The 22,367-nt window shown below is 36.9% G+C and overlaps 1 protein-coding gene across 1 annotated transcript in view; it reads left to right on the top strand.

Moving 5' to 3' along the window:
- The first annotated feature begins 5,482 nt into the window (after positions 1–5,482).
- Positions 5,483–22,367, top strand: part of hs6st1b (heparan sulfate 6-O-sulfotransferase 1b) — a 65,055-nt gene continuing 48,170 nt past the window's right edge. The window contains exon 1 of the mRNA XM_051097966.1: positions 5,483–6,453. Within this exon, the coding sequence (XP_050953923.1) occupies positions 5,933–6,453 (521 nt within the window). The 5' untranslated portion in view covers positions 5,483–5,932. The remainder of the gene's footprint in view (positions 6,454–22,367) is intronic.

Raw genomic sequence — 22,367 nt, forward strand, 5'->3', positions numbered from 1 at the left:
ACAAGCTTTTCCGTTTTATTAATTAATATTTTGGTTAGTAATTTTGACCTTGCTTTAATCTTAAACCCCAGAAAACATAACTTGATTCATCACTTAGATGATTTCTATTCATCAAAGAAACCTGAAAAAAAAAAAAAAAAAAATCAACTCAGCTGTTTTCAACATAATAATAATAAAAAATGTTTTTCGAGCAGCAAATCAGAATATTAGACTGATTTCTGAAGGATCATGTGACTGCTAAAAATTCAGCTTTGACATCACAGGAAAAAACTACGTTTTAAAATATATTAAAATAGAAAACAGTTATTTTAAATAGTAAAAAAAAAACTTAGCTGTACTTTGGATCAAATAAATGCAGGCTTGGTGAGCAGAAGTGACTTCTTTAAAAAACATTAACAAAACTTTTGACTGGCAGTGTATACACTTCATTTCATATTATTTAATGGACTGCCTTTATCCAGAGTTTCTTTGAAATTTGAGATTTTTATTTCTGTATTTTATTTTTGGGGGTTTTGGTAGAAAACCATGATGTGAGTCCCCAGTTTTATCTACCATAACCTCTGTAAATGTGAACTAAAAACTATAAACAACTTATGCAGTGGAAAATGTGTTTTCACATTTTCCAAAAAATCCCAACAACAGCAGGGAAATACACAAGGCACACATTACACCCATGCATATGCTCTAAAAATGTGAGATATTTCCTCATTTAATCCAATAAATGCAAACCATCTGTATTACCAAAAGGCATACTAATTACAAAACAGTACAAAAGTGACACGAAACATCGCATGACATTATTTTTCCATTTAATACGCTGTTTGCCTGGATTTTCCATAATGATCTTCTCTGGTTTGGGTCGGGACTCTAAGATCGCTGGTCAATAAGAAGAATAATTAAATGCAGTTTAACACGAAGTTGGGTTACTGTGTCCTTGCTCATTATAGGAACTTGAACCACTTTCCTGCTTCAATGCTTTCACCCCCTAAAGGCAAATAACTAAGGTTAAAGCCAGGGACACTCAGACAATGTTCTGAGCAAGGCCAAGTCAAACGTGATGAATTACAGCAGCAACGGCAATTGTCAATCTCAGGTCCTTTTTTAAAAACATTTAATTAAATGAGCTTCTAAAGTCTTGTGCACAGATGCTCACTGGGTTTTGTCGAATTAAAGGAGGTACCTGTAGAATAGACATCCCTGAACTATACCTGCAGTAATATCTTTGTCAGGTGGTGTTATGAAATTTCTCTATTGAAACAGGAAGAAAAAAAGGAAATATAATCTTCACTTTACAGGAGTCCAGATGAGCTCAAGTCACTGGACGTCAGTCGTCTATAATGGAAACTCAATTAACTGCTATATTCTGTCAGGAGATTGAAGATGAATGTAGTTTGCTCAATCAATATTAGTCATTATCTTTCAGGATACAGGCCGTATTCGCAAATCAGGTTACTGCGGACAATGACTTCCTATATGTCATGTGAATAGAGTAAGTGCATTTCATATCCCCATCTATCCACTCTCCAAATCACTTGTCATATGTATGCTGTATTTCTCATATCACAGCTTAATATACAGTCAACTATACATAAGCAATTTGTTCATTTTCTTGAAAATAATGAATGTTGTGTCTTTGTGGCACTGATTCCTGTTATAACAACCAGTCGATTTGCATATAACTAAACTGGCTTGACCAAATTAATTAAAATGTGTATTTAAAACATATGTTAAAACAGTATCTCAATGATACTAAATTAACACTACATTCAATAAATGGCTGATGAATTGCATATTGCAGTTGTTTGGAAAACAATGATTATTTTGCAGTCCCCTCTTTTAGAGATTTTTTGGGGGTATTTTCTTTAAACTGTTCTTTGAATTGCTGTAAGATATATTTATTTCATTAATAAAAATGATAACAAATAAATATAGCTCAAGCAGCAATTATGGGGCCAGGCACTAGGCAAGCAAGCATCAGAGCAACTGAAGCAATGAGTAATTAAAGCCATTTTAAGACAATTTTGGTCCAAATGGGTGAAAAATCATAAAAACAACCACTAGTAATATGATTTTATGGATTATCATTTTTGACCAATAGGTGACACTGTTATCAAATCAATGTGTTGTGTTCAGTGACAGGTGAGAATGACACACATAAAGTTTGGTGTCAATATGTGAACGTCATTTTGTCATTTTGGCTCAAATTGTTTACATTGCTATACAAAATGGTTTTGTCTGTCGACACAAAATCCATAATTTGTGTCAGCACAGTCTGGAGATGATCGAACTCGATTTTGGTGAAAATCGGATGAACGATTGTAGAGGAGTTCAAAAAAGTAGGTTTTTAACATAAAGCATAATGGCAGACAGGACGTTTGGCCAACTATGGCATAATTGCTATCTATGTTGTCGGAATGACCTAATGAATATTTTAAGACCAGTTTCATTACAATAGGCTAATGCAAACAAAGGTTAGAAAAGGTACCAAGTTCGGTACTTTTGGTACTGAAATTTTAAAAATGTCCTTTCCCGCTCACATTTGAGTGCTGTTGAGCCGATTTTTAAACATTGCTGATTGGCCATAGTGTTCACGCGCTCAACAGACATGACTGTGATTGGTTACAATGATAAGCACTTGAAGCCAATCACAGTCATGTCTGTTGAGCGCGTGAACACTACGGCCAATCAGCGATGTTTAAAAATTGGCTCAACAGCGCTCATGTGAGCGGGAAATTTTTTTTTTTAAATTTCAGTACCGTAAGTACCGAACCCGGTACCTTTTGACAAACCCAGTTATTAGCATTTTTGGAAATATCATTATTAATGTTTAATGAACAGTGTATTACTTCTGACCAAAAGGTAGCGCTGTTACCAACTTGATGTGGCGTGGTCAGTGTGAGGTGACAATGGCACATACAAAGTTTGGTGTAAATATGTCAAATCTTTGCAGAGATACGGCCTCAGATGCAGTTTGGCATCTTTCCACCAAATTCGTTGATGTGTTAAACGAAAATTTCATATATTGACGCAAAATCCATAACTTTTTGCCAGCATAGTCTGTAGATGATCTGAGTCAAATTTGGTGAAAAAAACCAATGGTCTAGGAGGAGGAGTTCAAAAAAAGTAGGTCAACATTAATTAAAATGGAACAGGAAGTTTGGCCAATTTTGGCATAATTGTTCAGGCCAATGTAATCAAATGTTATTAGCATTTTTTAAAATTTCTTTAAAAGTTTTACACAAAGTTTTTGAGTACTGTCAGGGCATGTTGCCAAAGCCACATACCGAGTTTCGTAGCGATACGCCAATGCATTCGTAAAATGTAGCATTTTACAATAAAATTCTAAATGGCGGACACCCAAAATGGCTGACATGGGAAAATTTGGCATGGCTCGACTCATCTAAAGTGATTTTTGGCCAAACCATGGAGAAGTTATAAGCAAAAATATCATTTTTTTCATATCTCTTGACCACTAGGTGGCACACTCCGAGTTTTGTCTCAATATGCCAAATGGTTGCGGAGGTATAGTCTCAGATCCATTTTGCATGCTTTTTTGTAGAATCAACTTGAATTCCGTAACTTTTTGCCAGCGTGGTCTGAAGATGACCTGAGCCAAGTTTAGTAAAAATCAGACAAACTGTGTAGGACGAGTTCGAAAAAGTAGGTTTTACGAACAATTAAAAATAGCAAAAAAAACTAAAGAGTGCTTGGTGCTTCGGTCCTTGACCCCTAATAATAATAATAATAATAATAATGTGTATTTCTGTAGTTTGGTGGTGTAGCCCTGCAGAGTTCAGCTCCAACCCTAATTAAAACTCACCTGCCTGTTGCTTTCTAGTAACCCTTCAGACCTTGATTAGCTTGTTCAGGTGCGTTTGATTAGGGTTGAAGCAAAACTATGCAGGGCTGCGGCTCTCTAGGACCGACATTCACCACCCCTGCTATAAACATTAATGAACTTGAAGTATATGTCTGCTGATAGTAGGCTTGTTTGTAAAAAAAAAAATATTATTTTATGCATGATTTAATAATATAAAATGCTGTGATGGTTCTGCTGGATGATATACAGTAATTTCATTTATTTGCTAATGGACTCTCTCGCATAGGAAAACATTGCTGATTGCTTCATTGAAGTGACGAGAGAGATAGTTCACCTCTGTATTATCAACAAATACGCCCAGGGTCAAGCGATCCATTTTAGCCGAGCTGACATAAATGTGGAATTTTCCATGGGTATGTAGTCAGGTGAACTGTACTGTGAAGCTGACACTAAAGGTGTGTTTAAAGCTCATATTATCATTAGTGTTTGAGCTAAAAGGGGTTGAGGTCAGGCTTCCTATTGAAATTTTAGACTGACAAATTGAGCTGGAACACAAGTAAATGACTATAGGGAAAATTGAAGGCAAAGCTGATTTTAATGGAACATCACTCAAAAACGGTACCTTACAGGGTCTGTGTGGGTTCGCTCACAGTCACGACAGCCACATATAACATGAAATAAGCTTACTTCTAAGCCTTATTGTCTCTGATAGTAGGTTCTAAAATGGAGCATTTAAGATCTAAATATATTGCTTCACCCGCACTTAGGCTTAAAATCAAAAGCTTCAGTGGTTAAAAAGCCTTCCTGTGTCACAAATCACCCATGTCCATCAATCACTACGGCCTTGGCTTTTAGATGTACTTAGAAAATAAAGCTTAAATGGCAGAATAAGATATAAGAACATAACGTCAGAGTTTTTTTTTTTCTTTCAGAAACCATTTCTGAAGACTTCATGTTCAAGGCATTTGGTAATCTGTTCAAGAAAAATCAGACAGTTTTACATGTCATACATATTTATTAACACACACACACGCACACACATCCCATTTTAATATCCATTTGACTTTATTTATATAGAGGAATTTTACAACATGCCACCGTCAGGCTTCGTGCTCTTCTGTGGCGCCCCCTATCAGTTCTGTATAAAATCGCGGAACTAACTCTAAATCTCTTCAATTACTACAGGTTTGATGTTTTGTTTCTCGTTCGAAATTGCTCTGTGTTTAGTACACCGGCATAAAGCTAATTAATTGTTTCCAAGTCACTTGTGCAAGTCCACTATAAAACATGACGAAACATAAAACGAAAATATTATCTGAGAAATAATTATTGTATTAAGCTGTATTAAATGTATTTGTATATACAATTATTATGAACTAAACATTTAAGTTTTAAAGTTAATAAATAAATATATAAATATAAATATATATGGGATAAATAAGAGATGATAATATATATGAGATAAATAAAACAAAAAGATAGTATTTTCGTCTTTTTAGTGATAAAATAAAGTGAAAAAGTCGATTAAAGTTAAATAAAAATGAAAGGTAATTCTGTAAACGCAGTATATTTTGTTTACACTGTGTAAATTGGTCTTTACATAGTCTATAACATATTTCTATTTTATCAGTTTAACATATTTGGCAGATCTTTGGCATCAAAAAGCTAACTGAAAACGTGCTGTAACTAACAGTCTACGACCAAACGCTTCTCCAAAAAGAACTGCAGGCGAGAACACCAAACAAATGAATTCTTCATCTTTACGAGTGTGAGCTTGATGTGTGTGTGGGGGAAAGTGGGTGTCGCTGTGTAGAATAATTATACGAGACAAGGGAGGTATTTTCTGACGGGTGGCTTCACAGAAGACTCAACAACTCGAGGTTTGAGGACTGCTCTGCCTTAATCTGCAACAAGGGTCCCGTGAACGGATTCGAGCTGGATTTTCGACAGGTAGGACCGGTCGAAATGTGGATATAATGCATCCAAACACACATTGTCTCGAGATTCTGAACTCTTAAGTGGACCTATTATGATCTGCCTACGGAGAGACGAGAAGGGTGCAAACCAACACAGAAGCACCGTGGACTGTTGTTGTCTGAGAAATGATAACAAATGAACGACACGGAAAGGAACATGGTTGAAAGGACCAGTAAATTTCTGTTGATCGTCGTCGGATCAGTCTTCTTCATGCTGATTTTGTACCAGTACGTGGCGCCCGGGGTGATAAACTTCGGCTCCCCGCACGGGTACCTTCTCGGCGAAGAGGACATGACTATTTTCCCCACTCCGGATCCGCACTATGTGAAAAAGTACTACTTCCCTATTAAAGATCTTGAGCGCAACATAGATTTTGAGATCAAGGGGGAAGACGTGATTGTGTTCCTCCACATCCAAAAGACCGGCGGGACCACCTTCGGGAGGCATCTAGTCCAAAATGTTCGACTGGAGCTTCCGTGTGATTGTAGACCGGGCCAGAAGAAGTGTACTTGCTACCGTCCGAACCGAAAGGAGACCTGGCTGTTCTCTCGCTTCTCCACCGGCTGGAGTTGCGGCTTGCATGCGGACTGGACCGAGCTCACCAACTGCGTTCCCGGAGTTCTCAACAAGAAAGAAAGCAAGTCGAAAAAAATAAGGTGAGTTTGTTTGTTTGACCCTGGGAGTGCTGGAAGTCGCTAGGTTTTCAAAACACTCCGTTTAAATACCTCTGAGAGACTCGACGTAGTAAGGGAAATTTGTGAAAGTCTCGGATATTGGGATTATCGTTTCCCGAGTTAATAACATTACGGTTTTAAGCTATTTTTCTGTGTGAAATCTCCTCCGTAGTCGAGGGTAAACAACAGACTTTCCGCATTAGTTCTTATTTAGAACGCTTATTTACTCGGTCAAGATTACAGTATCAGTTTTTCGAAGGAAATATACTTGAATCCGTTACACTGTTATCGAAGTAATATGCATTTCGGTTAGACTGTATCATTTTTTTGTTTTGTTTCATTTACTGCTTCAGGGCGGGATGGGGATCCCCTTTTAGTTAAACTGAAGTTACGCTGCAGAAGTTCAAAAGGTCATTCCGCGATTTTATTTTCGTTTTATAAACCTGTGTAGTTATGTCTTGATAGATGATAGCTTCATAGTTAATTTAGCTGTTAGTCTTGCGTTCAAGGTAGTGTTTGTTGGAAATAATAATGCTGATGTTTGTACAAATATCCATTTTTTAACAATCAGTTGTTTACTGCATGAAATCATAGTTAATAGGACTTATTTTTAAGATCGTGCTGCCAACTTATTTGACATTTTGTCCTTAAAGTAGGCTGTTCACTTCCTGAAGTGTTGGTGTTGTTATGATTATAGATATGTTTGTGATTTTATTTATGGAATATTACATCATTTAGTTGACACTTTCATGCAGTCCTTTGAATTTGACCAGTGGTAATAGTTCATCACTTCATCCCTTCGGGTTCAAACCATTACTTGCATTAATGATTATGGTAACCATAATTTCTATGACGTCATAGTTGCTGCAATATAATATTTGGGATTTTCAGGGTTTTTTAGACTGTACTATGGTATTTCGGTGGAAACTGTGATTTGTTTTTATGCAAAGGATGAGTCACTCAATACAGAGCTTAAACCTACAGCCTTTCAGTTTACAGGTTGGAGACTTAACCACCATGCTATATCACCACCTTTTCTACCCTGAACGCCGTTTCTCTGGTTTGACCACAAAATTAAGTAGCTTGGTTGTGTTTATTATCACGATGACTAGAAAACCGATTTCGGCTTATACACGAGGAAGCTCTCCAGCTGTGTAACCAGATAACTAGTCACGTACAACAGGATGTGTTTTAGCAAGCCTGCGGGGAGAGCTGAAATAACATGCTGATATCTTGCCATTCTGGACAACTTAAAGACTTCTTTTAAGACTTGTGTTTGAAAATCACTGGCCCTAAATGTGATAATGGACACTGTGACTCATGTTTCAGAGCTACTAAGTGCAAGGAAAAGTCATCTTAGAACTTGCCTTACCTTTCACTTTCCCAGGTGGTTCTCTAGGGTTTTTTTTTCTCTCTGTCAGGGAACTTTGTGGAATGCCTACGCATTCCAGTGTATGTTTAGCAATTGGCCATTTAACCTTTTAAACCTCTTAACTGTGAACCTGTTCATTCATGATGATGGTGGGAAAACGTGCACTTTTCAGTAAAGACCTACTAGATCCACAGGCATAAATAGCCACATTCTGTCAGCTGTACGCTTGGTTGATGAAAATTGGGAATTTCATGGATGGTTATGTCCAATCACTGAGAAAGAGGGTTTAAAAGCTTGTCCAACTAGCCTAATAGGTATCCCGCTGGCTGAGTGCATCACACATGCCTTGACGCACAGACCTGACTCGCACTACCAAGAGCCGTCAGTTGTTACTAGCTGATCTCAACGGCCCCACACTATCAGCCACAGTTACACTTAAACAAGTAGAGCGCCGTTCACACTCCTCTGCTGTTGACGTGTTTTCAAGATGGAATCGCCATGTGTTCAGTCACTACAAAGTGCTTTATAGTACACAGTTCGCTGGGTTTTAATACAGAGATAATGTGAGGAATGTTAATGAAGGTAAAATCTCTAGAGAAAGTTTTGCTAAAATAGTAAAAAAGTTAAATGCATTTTAAGATAAATATACACACACTGTTCACTATGGATGTCCGTTTCCGCCACTGAGTAAAAAAATTAAAAAAAGGTTATTTAGATATAACCTCATAACTGCGAGAAATATAGTCAAAATTGAAAGATTAAAAACACACAATTCTGACTTTTATTTTTTTGCAAATATGAGTTTGTATCCCGCAATTCTGATTTTTCTCGCAATTGTGAGTTTATATCTCGCAATTCTTAGATTTTTTTTTTTTTTTTTTTTTTAGAATTGTAAGATAATAACTCACAATTGCGAGTTATAAAGTCCAATTTTGAGGGTGAAAAAAACTTATGTTCTCAGAATCGCAATTCTGACTTTATAACACGTAATTACGAGGTTTATATCACGCAATTCTGAGGAAAAATTCAGAATTGTGAGATAATATCACGCATTTCTTACTTAATTTCTTAGAATTATGAGTTTATATTTCACAATTCTGACCTTTATAACTTGCAGTTTTGAGGAAAAAAAGTCAGTTGCGAGATGTAAACTTGCAATTGCAAGAAAAAATGCTAAATTGTGAGAGAAAGTGTCACAATTACCTTTTTTTATATATATATATATATATATATATATATAATAGATAGATAGATAGATAGATATAAGGGTGCACAATATATTATTACAATATCAGCCAGTATTTATTTATATATATATTTTTTTATGTATTTATACTTTTTTACTACTTTTTTTTATTTTTATTGCTGTAAATATGTGACCCTGGACCACAAAAAAACAGTCATAAGGGTTAATTTTTCCAAACTGAGATTTATACATCATCTGAAAGCTGAATAGATAAGCTTTCCATTGATGTATTTGCTATGATAGAACAATATTTGGCTGAGATACAACTATTTGAATATCTGGAATCTGAGGGTGCAAAAAAATTAAAATATTGAGAAAATCACCTCAAAGTTGTCCAAATAACGTTCCTAACAATGCATATTAGAAATTGAGTTTTGTATTTTTGGCTATTGCTACAAATATACCCCAGTGACTTAAGACTGGTTTTGTGGTCCAGGGTCACATATATTAGATATGCAATTGTGCCTGTTTTTCCATTTAGACTATCTTTGCCATCATCAGCTGGTTTGAAGTTAATTATAATGGGCAAAGTTTTTATAAAAATATTGTTAAATGTAATAATTAGCAAATCTCTAAAAGAATATCCATTTTTCATACTGTGCATTGTAATGTTGTGACGTGTATATTCACAGTTTTTATTTGTTTTTTTAAGTTTTAAATGTTTTATTTTACATTTATTTACATAAAACATTGTTTACATAAAAAAAAAAAATTGGTTATTTATCGGCCATAACATGAAATTAATTACTGACTGATTGGTATCAGACACCAATCCTCAATCCTCAATCACTTTTCTTGTTACAAAGTAATTTCACAATTTCATTTTTTTCATTGCCTGCACATGAGAGTTAAGGGTTCACTTGAGTTCACCGAAGCCTTATTTTGACATTTTCAGTGTTAGTTTGAGATCATCTATTTCTAGTCTAGCCGACTGGCTATTGATTCTGCCAGAAGTAGTTGAACCTCCCGCTCTAATGGGTTTTATGGTGGGGGCAGTAGCTCGTTAAGATTATCATAAACTCCACAGTAAAGGCTCATTATCTGTTCTTCCCCTGGGTAACGTCTCAATGACACACATTTGTGTGTGTGTGCATGTGCCAACGAGAGACAGGGAGCAATTTGACTCTCAACCAGAAATAGAATAAGGTTAGTTGCACTTGAGGAAGATGTTGTAACTGATAGTTAGGATGGGGTCTGTGCACTACTGAATTAATGTTGCAGTATGCAGTTGCATGGAGATGAGTTGTCTAAATAACAGGTCAAAGGGTTTAGCTTCATGGTGACTCATGTTTCTTTGTGTATCTTGTGTTAGTAATACAGAATATGCATGTACAAGTTAGCAAGCAGAACAAAGCCAGACAACCTTTAAAATATTTAAGCAAACTCGGCAGATTTCACAGTGTGTCTGTAAAGAACTACATTTTTCAATTTCTGAAGAGTTCTGAGCGTTTTGAAGAAGACTCTGTATTCTGGCCTTAACCCATCACCCACACACCATGTTAGTTTTCACCTAAGCAAATAACTATTGACAGCTTCAAGTCCAATCTGTCTGTAGCTCCTGGCAACAGACTGTTTACATCATCTGCATGTCATGCAACTTGCTTATCTTAACGATTACGCAGGAAACTGCAGTTAAAAGTCTGCGATGGCATCCATAAACCTTACCATTATCAGTTAATTAGATTGTTACGGTAGTGTTATTTATTAGTCTTTGTGTTAGTTAAGTAGCACCACACCTCGTCTGATGTGCAGTTCAAAGTGGAGATGTGGTGAAATGCTGTCTGTAATAGATCTGGATCAGCGAGATGGTGACATAGATTTAGACAGAGCTGCTTTTGTGCTAAATTTGGGTCTCGGGATCCACTGGGAACTGTTCAGGGATATTATGTCTAGGTAAAGTCTCTTTGTAGCTTGAATGTTTATAAGAGGATTTGTTCTGGACATAAATGCTGATAATCAGTACAGCAGATCTTTAGCCTGATTTTCTACCGCAGCTATTATGAAACTAGCGTGCAGCACGGGTTGATTATGAATTGCTTTGCTTTGTAGTCGAATGGCTATTTCTGGAAGACTTTCACTGACAAATGGCTGTTAAAATTGCTTCATTCAAAGATTGAAAAAAAAACAGTGTAAATAAAGCGCTTTGTGTGTGAAACTGTAACGTGATGGCCAATGATGTGTGACGTGTTTTTAATAGTGACATTATTATAGTGCATTATTATTAACATAAAAGCATCTAAAATGTAAGCATATGAACAAATTTAGAGATGTAAAAATGTCTACAAATAGTTTGTTCATTAATAGGCTGATTTTATTGTATTTTATCAACAAGAATAATTCAATACCATCACGTTTGCTTAATGCATTTAGCTAATTTGACATTATTAATAGCTTTGTTCTGTTATTTGTGGTTTATAATGCCATTTTCAACTCATTTGAAGTTTAGCCTAAAAATGTAAAATTATGAAAACTGTCATTTAATCTTTAAACAATCACTACATGTTTGTAATTGTATTTTAAAACTAATATATAAAGATTTTTAATGTTTTTAAAAGATGCCTTTTATGCTTTCCAAGGCTGCATTTATTTGATAAAAAATGCAGTACAAGTAGTAATATTGTGAAATATTATTACAATTTAAACTGTGTTGTATTTTAATATATTTTAAAATGCAATTTATTTTTGTGATGGCAAAGTTGATATTATTATTTATTTATTTATTTATTTATTTATTTATTTTTACCAGGGGTCAGCCAATTTGTGTTTTTAGGGCCGATACCGATGATAGATCAAGTAACCGATATTTTGAACTGATATATATGTCTGGTGTAAAAAAAAAATTGAGAATATAAGGGTGCACAATATATTTTTACTATATCGACCAGTATTTATTTCTTTTTAATCATTATTGGTTTGAATATATTAGATATTTATTTGCTCATTTTTTCCTGTTTTTTTTTTTTTTTCTTTTATTTACACTGTCTTTGCCATCATCTGCTGATTTATAGTTAATTTTAATGGACTAAATTTAAAAACAACATTGTTAAATTTATTCCTTAGCAAATCTCAAAAACGGATATCCTTATTTACATAAAAAATTGGTTATTTATCAGCCATAAGAAATTAATTATTGGCTTATTGGTGCCAGACAAAAATTGTATATTGATACGTGCATTTTTTTTTTTTTTTTTTTAGGGATGATACTGATTATTACAGATCAGGTACACCGATATTTTGAACCGATATATATGTCTGGTGTAAAAAGGAAAAATTAAGGATGACAAGGGCTGTGGCGAAAACTTTTTTTTTTTTTAATGCTTTTAAATTATATATATTAGTATATATTTGTTTTAACGTATATTTCACACTTGAGCTTTTAAAAGAATTGGGCACTGGTAAAACATCTGCTATAATAAAATTTATTATGTTGCTTGAAAAAAAAAAAATGCATTGCATCAAAATGCATAACTACTTTTAAATGTGCTTTTTGCTCTTGATTTAATGTAGTTTTGGCATCTACCTATGCTAAATATAACCAGCAAACAATTAATAATAAGCAATGGCAACAAGGGGTCAGGAAACCGTAGGATCAGAGGTTATAAATAGATTCTCAATGGGCGAATCCTCTTTGCCGCACTGGTGTAATCTTGAAGAAGGTCCACGGACCGGTAATAATAGTGGTTCTGGCTGCAGGATGTGATTTACTGTGATCCAGAGAGACAGGACAGCAGCCTGTGAGGGAACAGGCCAGCGGTAAGCCACTAACTACCTGTCCACAGAGACAAATGAGGGCCAAATTCTCTCAGACTTTCCCCCGCTCTTATTTTCTCGTTGTGCTTATTGCCTCCTTCATTGTATCTACTCCCCTTTCTTTCTGTAGCACTCACTTTATAGCTTCTCTTTCCCTGTCCCTCTCTGTGAGCGTGACTGAAGTGTCTCTTTTAATGTAAAACTCTACAGTTATAACCGTTGTCTTTTGTATTGCTCGCTTAGTAAATGATGCTGGCACTCTAGGGAAAACTATATAAATTGTGGTTTCTTGGCATGTGGGTTTAATGCAGAAGTCTGGACCCCTTAAAGGCATGGATTTCCTGTAGCAGGCATGAAACTGGATGAGCTCTGGATGAGCAGTGGTCTGTAGCGGCGGTGAGAAGCAGGAGGTTCGTCGCTAAATTGAATCAGATGTTGTCAGACTGTGATGGCTCACGGTTCACTGAGAGCCACTCAGACACACTTTGGAGGTAATTGGAGGACTTTTCTCTTCAACCTCACTCGTCCTTTCGGTGATTTATCTTAAGATATATGACCGTAGCACTGATATTATTCAAATTTTACATTGATCTCACACATTCAGACCCACTTCTGGTCCTCCTCTTTTTGGAGTCTCATGTAGTCTTTTGAAGTCCACATTGAAGCTTATTTTTTTCAAGAACTGGACATTGATTTTAATGTGGTGTCTGAGATGCATTGGATGTAATTCTTCCAGTAAAGTGGAATATGTAGGGTTGCTCAAGTCATTTCTTGGCCATTAAACATTGTGGCTGTGGTTTTAATACTACTGTGACTCAGTATTATGGTCAGTTGGTCAGGGGACACACCTGAACCTCAGGACATTAGCTGTGTCAGTGGCCGCACATGGCATGATAGCCTAGCGCTCAGCCATGTCCCTATGAGCCGGGACAGCCTTAGTGTGTTAATCCAATCAGATCAGCGGGGGATTAGAGCCCGTTGTCTCCAAAGAAGACCATGGAGTTATGCTAATCTCTTTAGCGATGAGTGCTGGGGCCAGAGCGTCTCTCTCTCATGAGATGCATACAGACAGTTGGTTACAGTGTTGAGAGGGTTATTTGATATGAAAAAGAGCATTCATGATGATGTAGCATGTTTGAAGACCACTAGGGCTGGGAACAGAGAACCTCCTGATGGACAAATGTTCCATTTTCAAAGAAACTGGAACTGAGTGATGTTCCGGGTGACGTGGGCGAATGATTCCAATGAGTCAGCTCTTTTTAGTGAATCATAAACATAAGCAATTGTAGTCTGATTCCAACAAATAAAAATTCTAATGAGTCATGTAGTGAATCGTAAATGTAGCACAACCAGTGTGGTCTGATTCTAAAAAAAAATAAAAATTCTATTGAGTCAGTTCTTTTTAGTGAACTGCACAATCATTGTAGACTTCCTAATGAGTGAATATAATGAGCTGGTTCATTTTAGTGAATCAAAAATATACAGTGCAGTCAGTGTAATCTGATTCCTGAAGGAATGAATGTTATAAACTGGTTCTTTTTAGTGAATCAAAAACATACAGTGCAACCAGTGTAATCCTTTTCCTGAAAGAATGAATTTTATGAGCTGGTTCTTTTTAGTCAATTAGAAAAATGCAGCCCAATCCAGTGTAATCCAATTCCTTAACAAAAATGTCTTACAGACCAGATCTTTTTAGTGAATCAACAACATGCAGCCCATCTAGTGTAGTCTGGTTCCTAAACGAAATTGTCTTATAAACCTGTTCTTTTTAGTGAATTGAAAACATGCAGCCCAACTAGTGTAATCCGATTACAAAGCAAAAATGTCTTATGCAGCCAACCAGTGTAATCCAATTCCTCAAGGAATTAATCTTATGAACTAGTTTATTTTAGCCATTTGGAAGCATACAGAGTAACTGGTGTAATGTGATTCATAAACAAATAAATCTTATGAGCAGGTTCATTTTAGTCAATCAAAAACAAACAGCACAACCTTTGTAGTCTGATTTGCAAACAAATGATTCTGCTGAGTCGAATACACATATAGCATGCAACTGAGTCTTAAATCAATGTAGTCATTGCAGATGCATAATATGAGCATATTACATTTATTCCTTAAAAGCGATAAACAGAGATTTGTTAAAGAAATCATTAAAGAGAAATTGAATTGGAACTATTACAATTTTCTGTGACCACAGTCTCACGGAAAGGGCAAACTTGAAAGTCCTTTTTTAAATATAGAAACTCCTTGTCCATACCAAACCGAGCAACACTTTTATTTCTTGTTCGGCATGAAAGTTGAAATTGATGCTTACAAATGCGTCATACTTTTAATGGCAAAAAGTTCTGCTCAAATACGCCCCGCGCCGCCTCAGTGACTAGATGACTGATCTTCACATCATTTGCCGGGACTCAGTGCTGTATGAAATTGAATTCAGGGAAAGCGAAGACCGCAAGATGGGGATTTAGAAGCTGATCATTGTATTCTACTAGGGAGAAAAATGTTATCAGTTACCCCCTTCGGGAAACGCAGCCTTAAACCGAAGCAAACGCACAGTGACTTCGCCACAGAGGAAGTACACGGAAGCTCGCCCGGTCGATCTGTCAAATAAAAGTGATTATAAGAGTCTCTCATGATCGTTGTTCATGTCGTCCTCATCTAGCATCAAGGACGTGAGGGGGATGAGGAATTCTTGTGTTGGCGATCATTACAGTCATGCTTTTTCAGTTTTAATATAATCGTTTTGCCAAGAACTTGATTTTTCTTAGGCCTCGTTTGTCTTTGTGTGTGAGGTGTCTGCTGTGAATGACATCTCACTTAGTACGTCTTCAGATCTATACCGGTGCGCACAGGAAATGGGCCGTCCTGCTGTCCTGCACTAGATTGATGCTCTACAAGGGCAAATTACAAGGTAATGAGTGGTTAGCAGGAGACACTCTTTAATTACGGCTTGATGGTCTCGAGTGAGTCTGAAGGACAGCTATGGATTATTGTGTGCCTGTTTGTGCGTGTCTGGATGTTTCAAGTAGCGGCTGGTCGCCGTCTCGCACTTTCTCCTGTATTTTTAGTCGATTCCAAATCTGGAGGCCCATCTCAAGGCGGACTAATAATAGCCCAGGGGCCTATTATGACAATGACGTGCAATCTGTCTCTTTCTGCTGAACGGCCGACAGGGCGCAAGCAGACTGCGGAGATTCAGCTCGTGCTAGCTGAGATACCCTCATTAAAGAGTGGTCTTATTAAAACATGTGAAAACGGGCGATGAAGGAGAGCAGTTTGTGCGGGACCGATGACAGACTCAAAGCTGTGACCAAATGGTGGTTCCCAGTGGGATTTCATTATCGAGTTGTCGAGCACATGTCAACATATTTGCACATGCACACTTAGTGGTATGCGTAGGATTTTTTATTTATTTATTTTTTCTTTGCTTTTTTTGGTTAAATTTATACGTCATTGGTGACATTTGCCATTGGCCATTTAACCACAACTGTACCCACACAGAATCTGCACACTCTTTTCTCATAATCTTTTGAATGTATTTAAATATGGTCATTATAAATTTTTTAACTGTAAAATATTAATTAAAAAAGAATTTTAAATTAACAACAGGGCCTACACTGTGCAATTAAATAGTTTAACAGCTATAATTATCAGACTCATTAAATGACAGTGTTATCTTGACTAAAACTATTAAATGCTCGTATCTATGGTTCCCTGAGAAGGGAATGAGACATTGCATCCTCTAGTTATCACTATGAAGATGCAGTTCGAGTTCCCTTGAAAGGGTTACACATTTAACCAGGGTTCCCTGAGAAGGGAACGAGAAAATGTGTCCTCCTAGCGATCACTATGAGGATGCAGTTTGAGTTCCCTCGAAAGGGAACGCCACAGGTTAAGCATGTAAACATGGTTCCCTTAGAAGGGAACGAAACACTGTTATGAGGACATAGTATGAGTCGAAAGGGAGTGTCTCAGATTACGCATGTAACCAGGGTTTCCTTTGAAGGCACTGAGACACTGCATCCTCTAGTGGTTGTTATGAAGACAGTTTGAGTCCCCTTGAAAGGGAACGTCTCAGGTTACGCATATAACCATGATTCCCTGAGAAGCAAATGAGACATTGCATCCTCTATCACTTGCTATGAGGATGCATTTTAAGTTTCCTCAAAAGGGTTATACAAGTAACCAGGGTTCCCTGAGAAGGGAGTGAGAAATTGTGTCCTCGTAGCAGTCACTATGAGGATCCAGTATGAGTTCCCTCGGAAGAGAATGTCACAGGTTACGCATATAAACATGGTTCCCTTAGAAGGGAACTAGACCCTGTATCCTCTAGCAGTCACTATGAGGACGCAGCTTGAATATCCTCAAAAAGGAAAGTTTCACGTTACATAATTAACCATGGTTCCCTAGCGACCGTTAGAGGATGCAGTTTAAGTTCCCTAGAACAGGTTACACATGTAACCAGGGTTCCCTAAGAAGGGAGCGAGAAAATGTGTCCTCGTAGCGGTGACTATGAAGGTGCAATCAGAGTTCCTTTCGAAATGGAACGTCGAAGGTTACAACGAGACATTGCGTCCTCTAGCTGTCGCTATAAGGACTCAATTTGAGTTCCCTCAAAAGATGTACACATGTAACTAGGGTTCTCTAGCGGTCATAAGGATGCAGGAATTTCCTCGAAAGGGAACATCTCATGTTATGCATTTAACCATGGTTCCCTGATAAAGGAACGAGACATTGTGTCCTCTAGCGGTCACTATGAGGATGCAGTATGAGTTCCCTCGAAAGGGAAAAATCAGAATTAGAATTAGAAAAGTTGCCTTGGCAAATAATTGAAATGGTACTAAAATTACTGAAATCAAAATAAATGAAAGCTAGATGTATAAATAAAAAAATAATCCTATAGAAAAATATATATTATCGATTATCTAAAAAATTATATAAAAATAAATATAACATAATATAAAAAATAAAAAAGCACATAACGATTAACTAAAATAAAGTGAAATCATAAAAATAAAAGCTAATTAAAAAAAAAAAAAACATTTTTAATTGGCCAATAATCTATTACTAGCGCAGGCCTGAAGAAGACAAAGAGAGCTTTGTAAAGGTGACAAGAAAAACAAGGAACTCAATAAGTATGTTTAAGGTGAGGTTTCTGCAGTGAGGAAGAGGATAATGTGAAATGTCTGAGAAGAATGAGGAAGAACAAGGTTGTCACAGAGTTTGCGTATAGTTGTTTTAGAGCAGCACGGTTGGCTCTGATTCATTGGATTCACTCTTCTGCAGACGTTCACCTCCCACTGCCTCTGATACGCTTAGCCAGTCAACATGTGTACAGTAATTCCAGGCTCCCACCGGCTGTTTCTGGCTTTACCGCAAGTCCTGCACACAGATCCCGCAACACTGCACCAGATTGATTCATTTTGCATGCCATAAATCTTTCCCACCTTCTGTTAATGCCCTGAGAACAGAGCCGAGATAGACGGCTCTTCATTACCTCAACAGCGGGGCATCCAAACCAACCCGTGACACAGTTGATTCTCAGCACAAACCGCATCTGTTATCCCAATGTAAGATGTTAAATAAAGAAAAGGAAAGGCTGAGCATGTGGAAACCGATCATTTGGCTCGATTGTAAAGGTTTGTTTTTTTCCCCCCTTGTTGTTGTTGAGCAGATGTCTGCAGCCAGCGAGAATTGGGTTCCGTGAAATTTGGGCTGGCATTGTGTTATTAGACATCTGGATGCTGTTGCCTGATATTTGGCTGTGCAGCAGTTGAGGGATTTAAAACCAGCAAATTTTCGATTTTTGAGCCTTTTGCACCCACAGTTGAAAGTGCAGAAACAGCTAAACGCTAGAAACAACATCAGAGAAGTGGAGGGAGATGGAGCACATGCCGCGAAAAACAAAAGCTTAAACTCATATTTTGAAGGTTCCTACCTCCCTGATCTTGAAACATAAACCTAGCGGGTTTGAGAGGGAAGGAAAACCGACTCACACATCACTAGAGATATTATTACCCATTTATGGTACTATTTATACCTCCGCTGGGCCTGCAAAGCACCGAGGGGAAGTGAGGTCATATATGTTGAGATTGCTGCAGGCTGGTTTACATTCTCCTGAACATGTTTTATTTATTAATACTATGATGGAGGTCAGTAACAGCCGCTTTTCTGCACATATCCAGCGTGGTGGAGGAGGCGTTGAGAGCAACGGCTTGCCTGCAGCGAGTTTGGGGGATGTGGGTGGGATTCGGTTTATGCGCTTACCTGGACATGGATCAGAAAGGCAACAGGCCGTACAGGCTTTCAGTGGTTTAGACCCAGGGTTAGGTTTGAGCTGCGTGAGCGTGCCCAGGGGTGGTTGTTGGTGCTGAAATTGAAGAGGAATGGGAGAGAGCAGTGATAAATAGATAAATCTAGCCACTTTGATGAAAAGATTTACATTGACCTCCAAAACTGTCTGTGAAGAGTAATTGTGGGAAAAGATGAATGGTCTGCTGCCTCCTTTTAAGATCACAAAAAGGGTTTCGGTGCAAAACCATCTGTCTGTCTCTCTGTCTGTCTATCTATGGCAAGAACGTCAACAAGGAAGGCAGGCATTTTTTTTTTTTTTTTTTTTTTGCTGTATGTGGTCATGCTCTATAGATTTTATATAAAGTTTCAAATATAAACTTTGCAGGGATTTAAAAAAAAGTATCTGTATGTGGAAAGTCATTCTGTGGAGTTTTGCTCCCAGTATTGCAACATAAATAAGTTTAAAAATAATGTCTGAAAGGTCAGTAAATTATAAGAGCGTGGCCTGTACGTCATACCCGAGGGATGATGGAATACCATGTCTGCTGCTTCATCTTCTCCTTTGTTCTGCATTATTCAGCCATTTTCAATTAGGTAACAATTTTTTTTTTTATGTAACTAAACATAGTACAGGGCCATTGATCTTCAATGCAGCTAAAGGGATTCAGCTTTTCTTGATGATTTGTACTTTTATAGAATCTCCAAATAAACAGAAAGGAGAGATTATGAGTGAGTTTTACCTTAGGATGCAGACTTAAAGGGATGAGGACCAAGGACCGTTTGCTCAACCTGATGTAATTACGAACCTGTAACTGACTACTTTCTGTAGAATACAAAATGTAAAATTTCTGAAAAATATTTTTGGTGCTGTTTTCCATGTAATGAAAGTGAATCAGAACAGTCAAGCTCCAAAGTGAAGCAGTGTAAAAGTGTTCAAATGTCTTGTGCACTACAGTATATTCCAAAATAACTTTGTTTGAGGAATACAAATGATTGTATTAACCCATGTGATTGGATCACTGAACACAAGATCTGAATCAGTCTGATTTGTAAATGATTCTTTTAGAGATTTTTGTGAACTTGATCAATCGTTTCATTGTTAGGATGTCTTAAAAGAGCAGTTCATTCGCAATGTCAGGGTTTTTAGTAAACTGTGACAAATTTCAGTCTATTTCAAGCTGTTTGACTTCAAAAGACTTAGTGCAGAAGTTGTACAGACTATGTTTATAACACTTTTTTTTTTTTTTGCCATTCGTGTGATTTTCAGGCCCCCTTGCTTTTGATTATATTGAAAGCTGTGGCCACATATTTTGTGAAAAAGGTAATCATGTCTTTTATCGCACAATTTTGACTTTTTTCTCAGTTGCGAGATAAACATAACTTAGAGTTATGAAGTTAGAATATCTAACTTTATAACTGTAATTACATGCAATTGTGAGAATAAAAGTCAGTAATTGCGGGAATCTTTTGTAACTTTTCTCGCAATTGCAAGTTTGTATTTCGCAACTCTGACTTTTATCTCAGTCAGAGTTATAAAGTCCAATTCTGAGGGTAAAAAAAAAAAACTGATTTGTTCTCAGAATTGCAACTTTTTATCTGACAATTCTGACTTATAATAGCAAATAGCAATTGCGCATCTCGTAATTCTGAGACAAGAAGACAAAGAAGTCAGAATTCTATGTTCATATCTTGCAATTATGACTGTTTCTCAGAATTGTGACTTTATTTCTTGGAACTGCAAGTTTCTATTTGCAATTCCGAGAAAAAAGTCAGAATTGCGAGATGTAAAATTGTGACATAAAAAGTTGCAGTGACCTTTTTTATTTTTTATTTAGTGGTGGAAACTGGCTTCCATAGTTCTGGAATGACATGAAGGTGAATAAATGATGTTAAAAGGTTAATTTTTAAGTGAACAATGCCTTTAAGGAGCTTGAGGGAGTTGTATTCTCAATTGCGACATGCACTCGATTTGGAGTTATAGTCAGGATAGTGAGATATAAAGTCAGAATTGCAGGATATAAACTTGCAGTTGCAAGAAATAGAGGAAGAATTGTGAGAAAATTGCAAATCTAACTTTTTTCTAACAAATACAAGTTTTCATCTCGCAGTTGACCTTTTTTCTTACTTTTTTCCCTTCAGTATTGAGAGAAACTCGCAATTGTGAGTTATGAAGGGAAAACCACTGATGTTGTCTCAGAATTTAAACTTTTTATCTCACAATTCTGAGTTAACTTGAAATTGTGTTAAGTCAGAATTGCGAGATAAATTTGCAACTGTGAGGAAAAAGGTCAGAATTCTGAGTTTATATCTTACAATTCTGACTTTATTTCTCAGAATTGCAACTTTAGTCTCGCATCTGCGAGTTTATATCACACAATTCTAAGAAAAAAAGTCAGAATTGTGAGATGTAAACTTGCAGTTGCAAAGAAAAAAGTCAGAATTGTGAGAAAAGAAGTAGCAATTGTCTTTTTTTATTTTTTATTCAGTGGAAACAGGCTTCCATACATTTGGAATGACATGAAGGTGAATAAATGATGACACAAGGTTTATTTTTGAATGAACTATGCCTTTAAGGAGCTTAAGGGGAGTTGTTAGGTGGAGTGTGTGTGTGTATTTGTTTAAACTTCTTGGTGTGGCCCTGACTGTGGGTTTTTAATATGTCTGGATTTTTATTGCCATTGGGAAAGGATGGAGCTTTTGTGAACTACAGTCTAAATTGACAAGTAGATTGAATTTGTGGAATGGATGATGAAATGCTATTGAAATATTCATCTTTCCTTTGTGCTGCAGATGGGTCGGGGCGCCCACCCACATGTCCCGGTACTGCTTTACTTGAGGAAGAACTGTCACAGATTCGTCACCTCACAGCTGTTCCTCAGAGGAAGAGAGTTCCCATAAACTGACACATTTCTCTTGATGATCAAACCGCTATTGAAGTTGTTTCTTGGAAACAAAATGAGAAGAAACGGAGGGAACAAACATTCCCAATACAATAACATCCAGTTTTCTGTTATTAAATGTTCTGAGGTGTTGTTCTGAGCTGCTATAATGAGTTTAAAGAGGGAAAGGCATTACGGGAACTTGATAGATTTAGGCAGTCGGGAGGCATGTGAACTAAGCCGGCCTGTTCGACGAGCGTGATAATTGAATTGTTGGAAATGCAAATCCATTTCAATGGCATCTGCAGACAATGACCACTGCGAGCAAATGAAGATCCACCTGTGGAAGCCGTGA

This window comes from Labeo rohita, chromosome 24, assembly GCF_022985175.1.
Source record: "Labeo rohita strain BAU-BD-2019 chromosome 24, IGBB_LRoh.1.0, whole genome shotgun sequence".
NCBI lineage: Eukaryota > Metazoa > Chordata > Actinopteri > Cypriniformes > Cyprinidae > Labeo > Labeo rohita.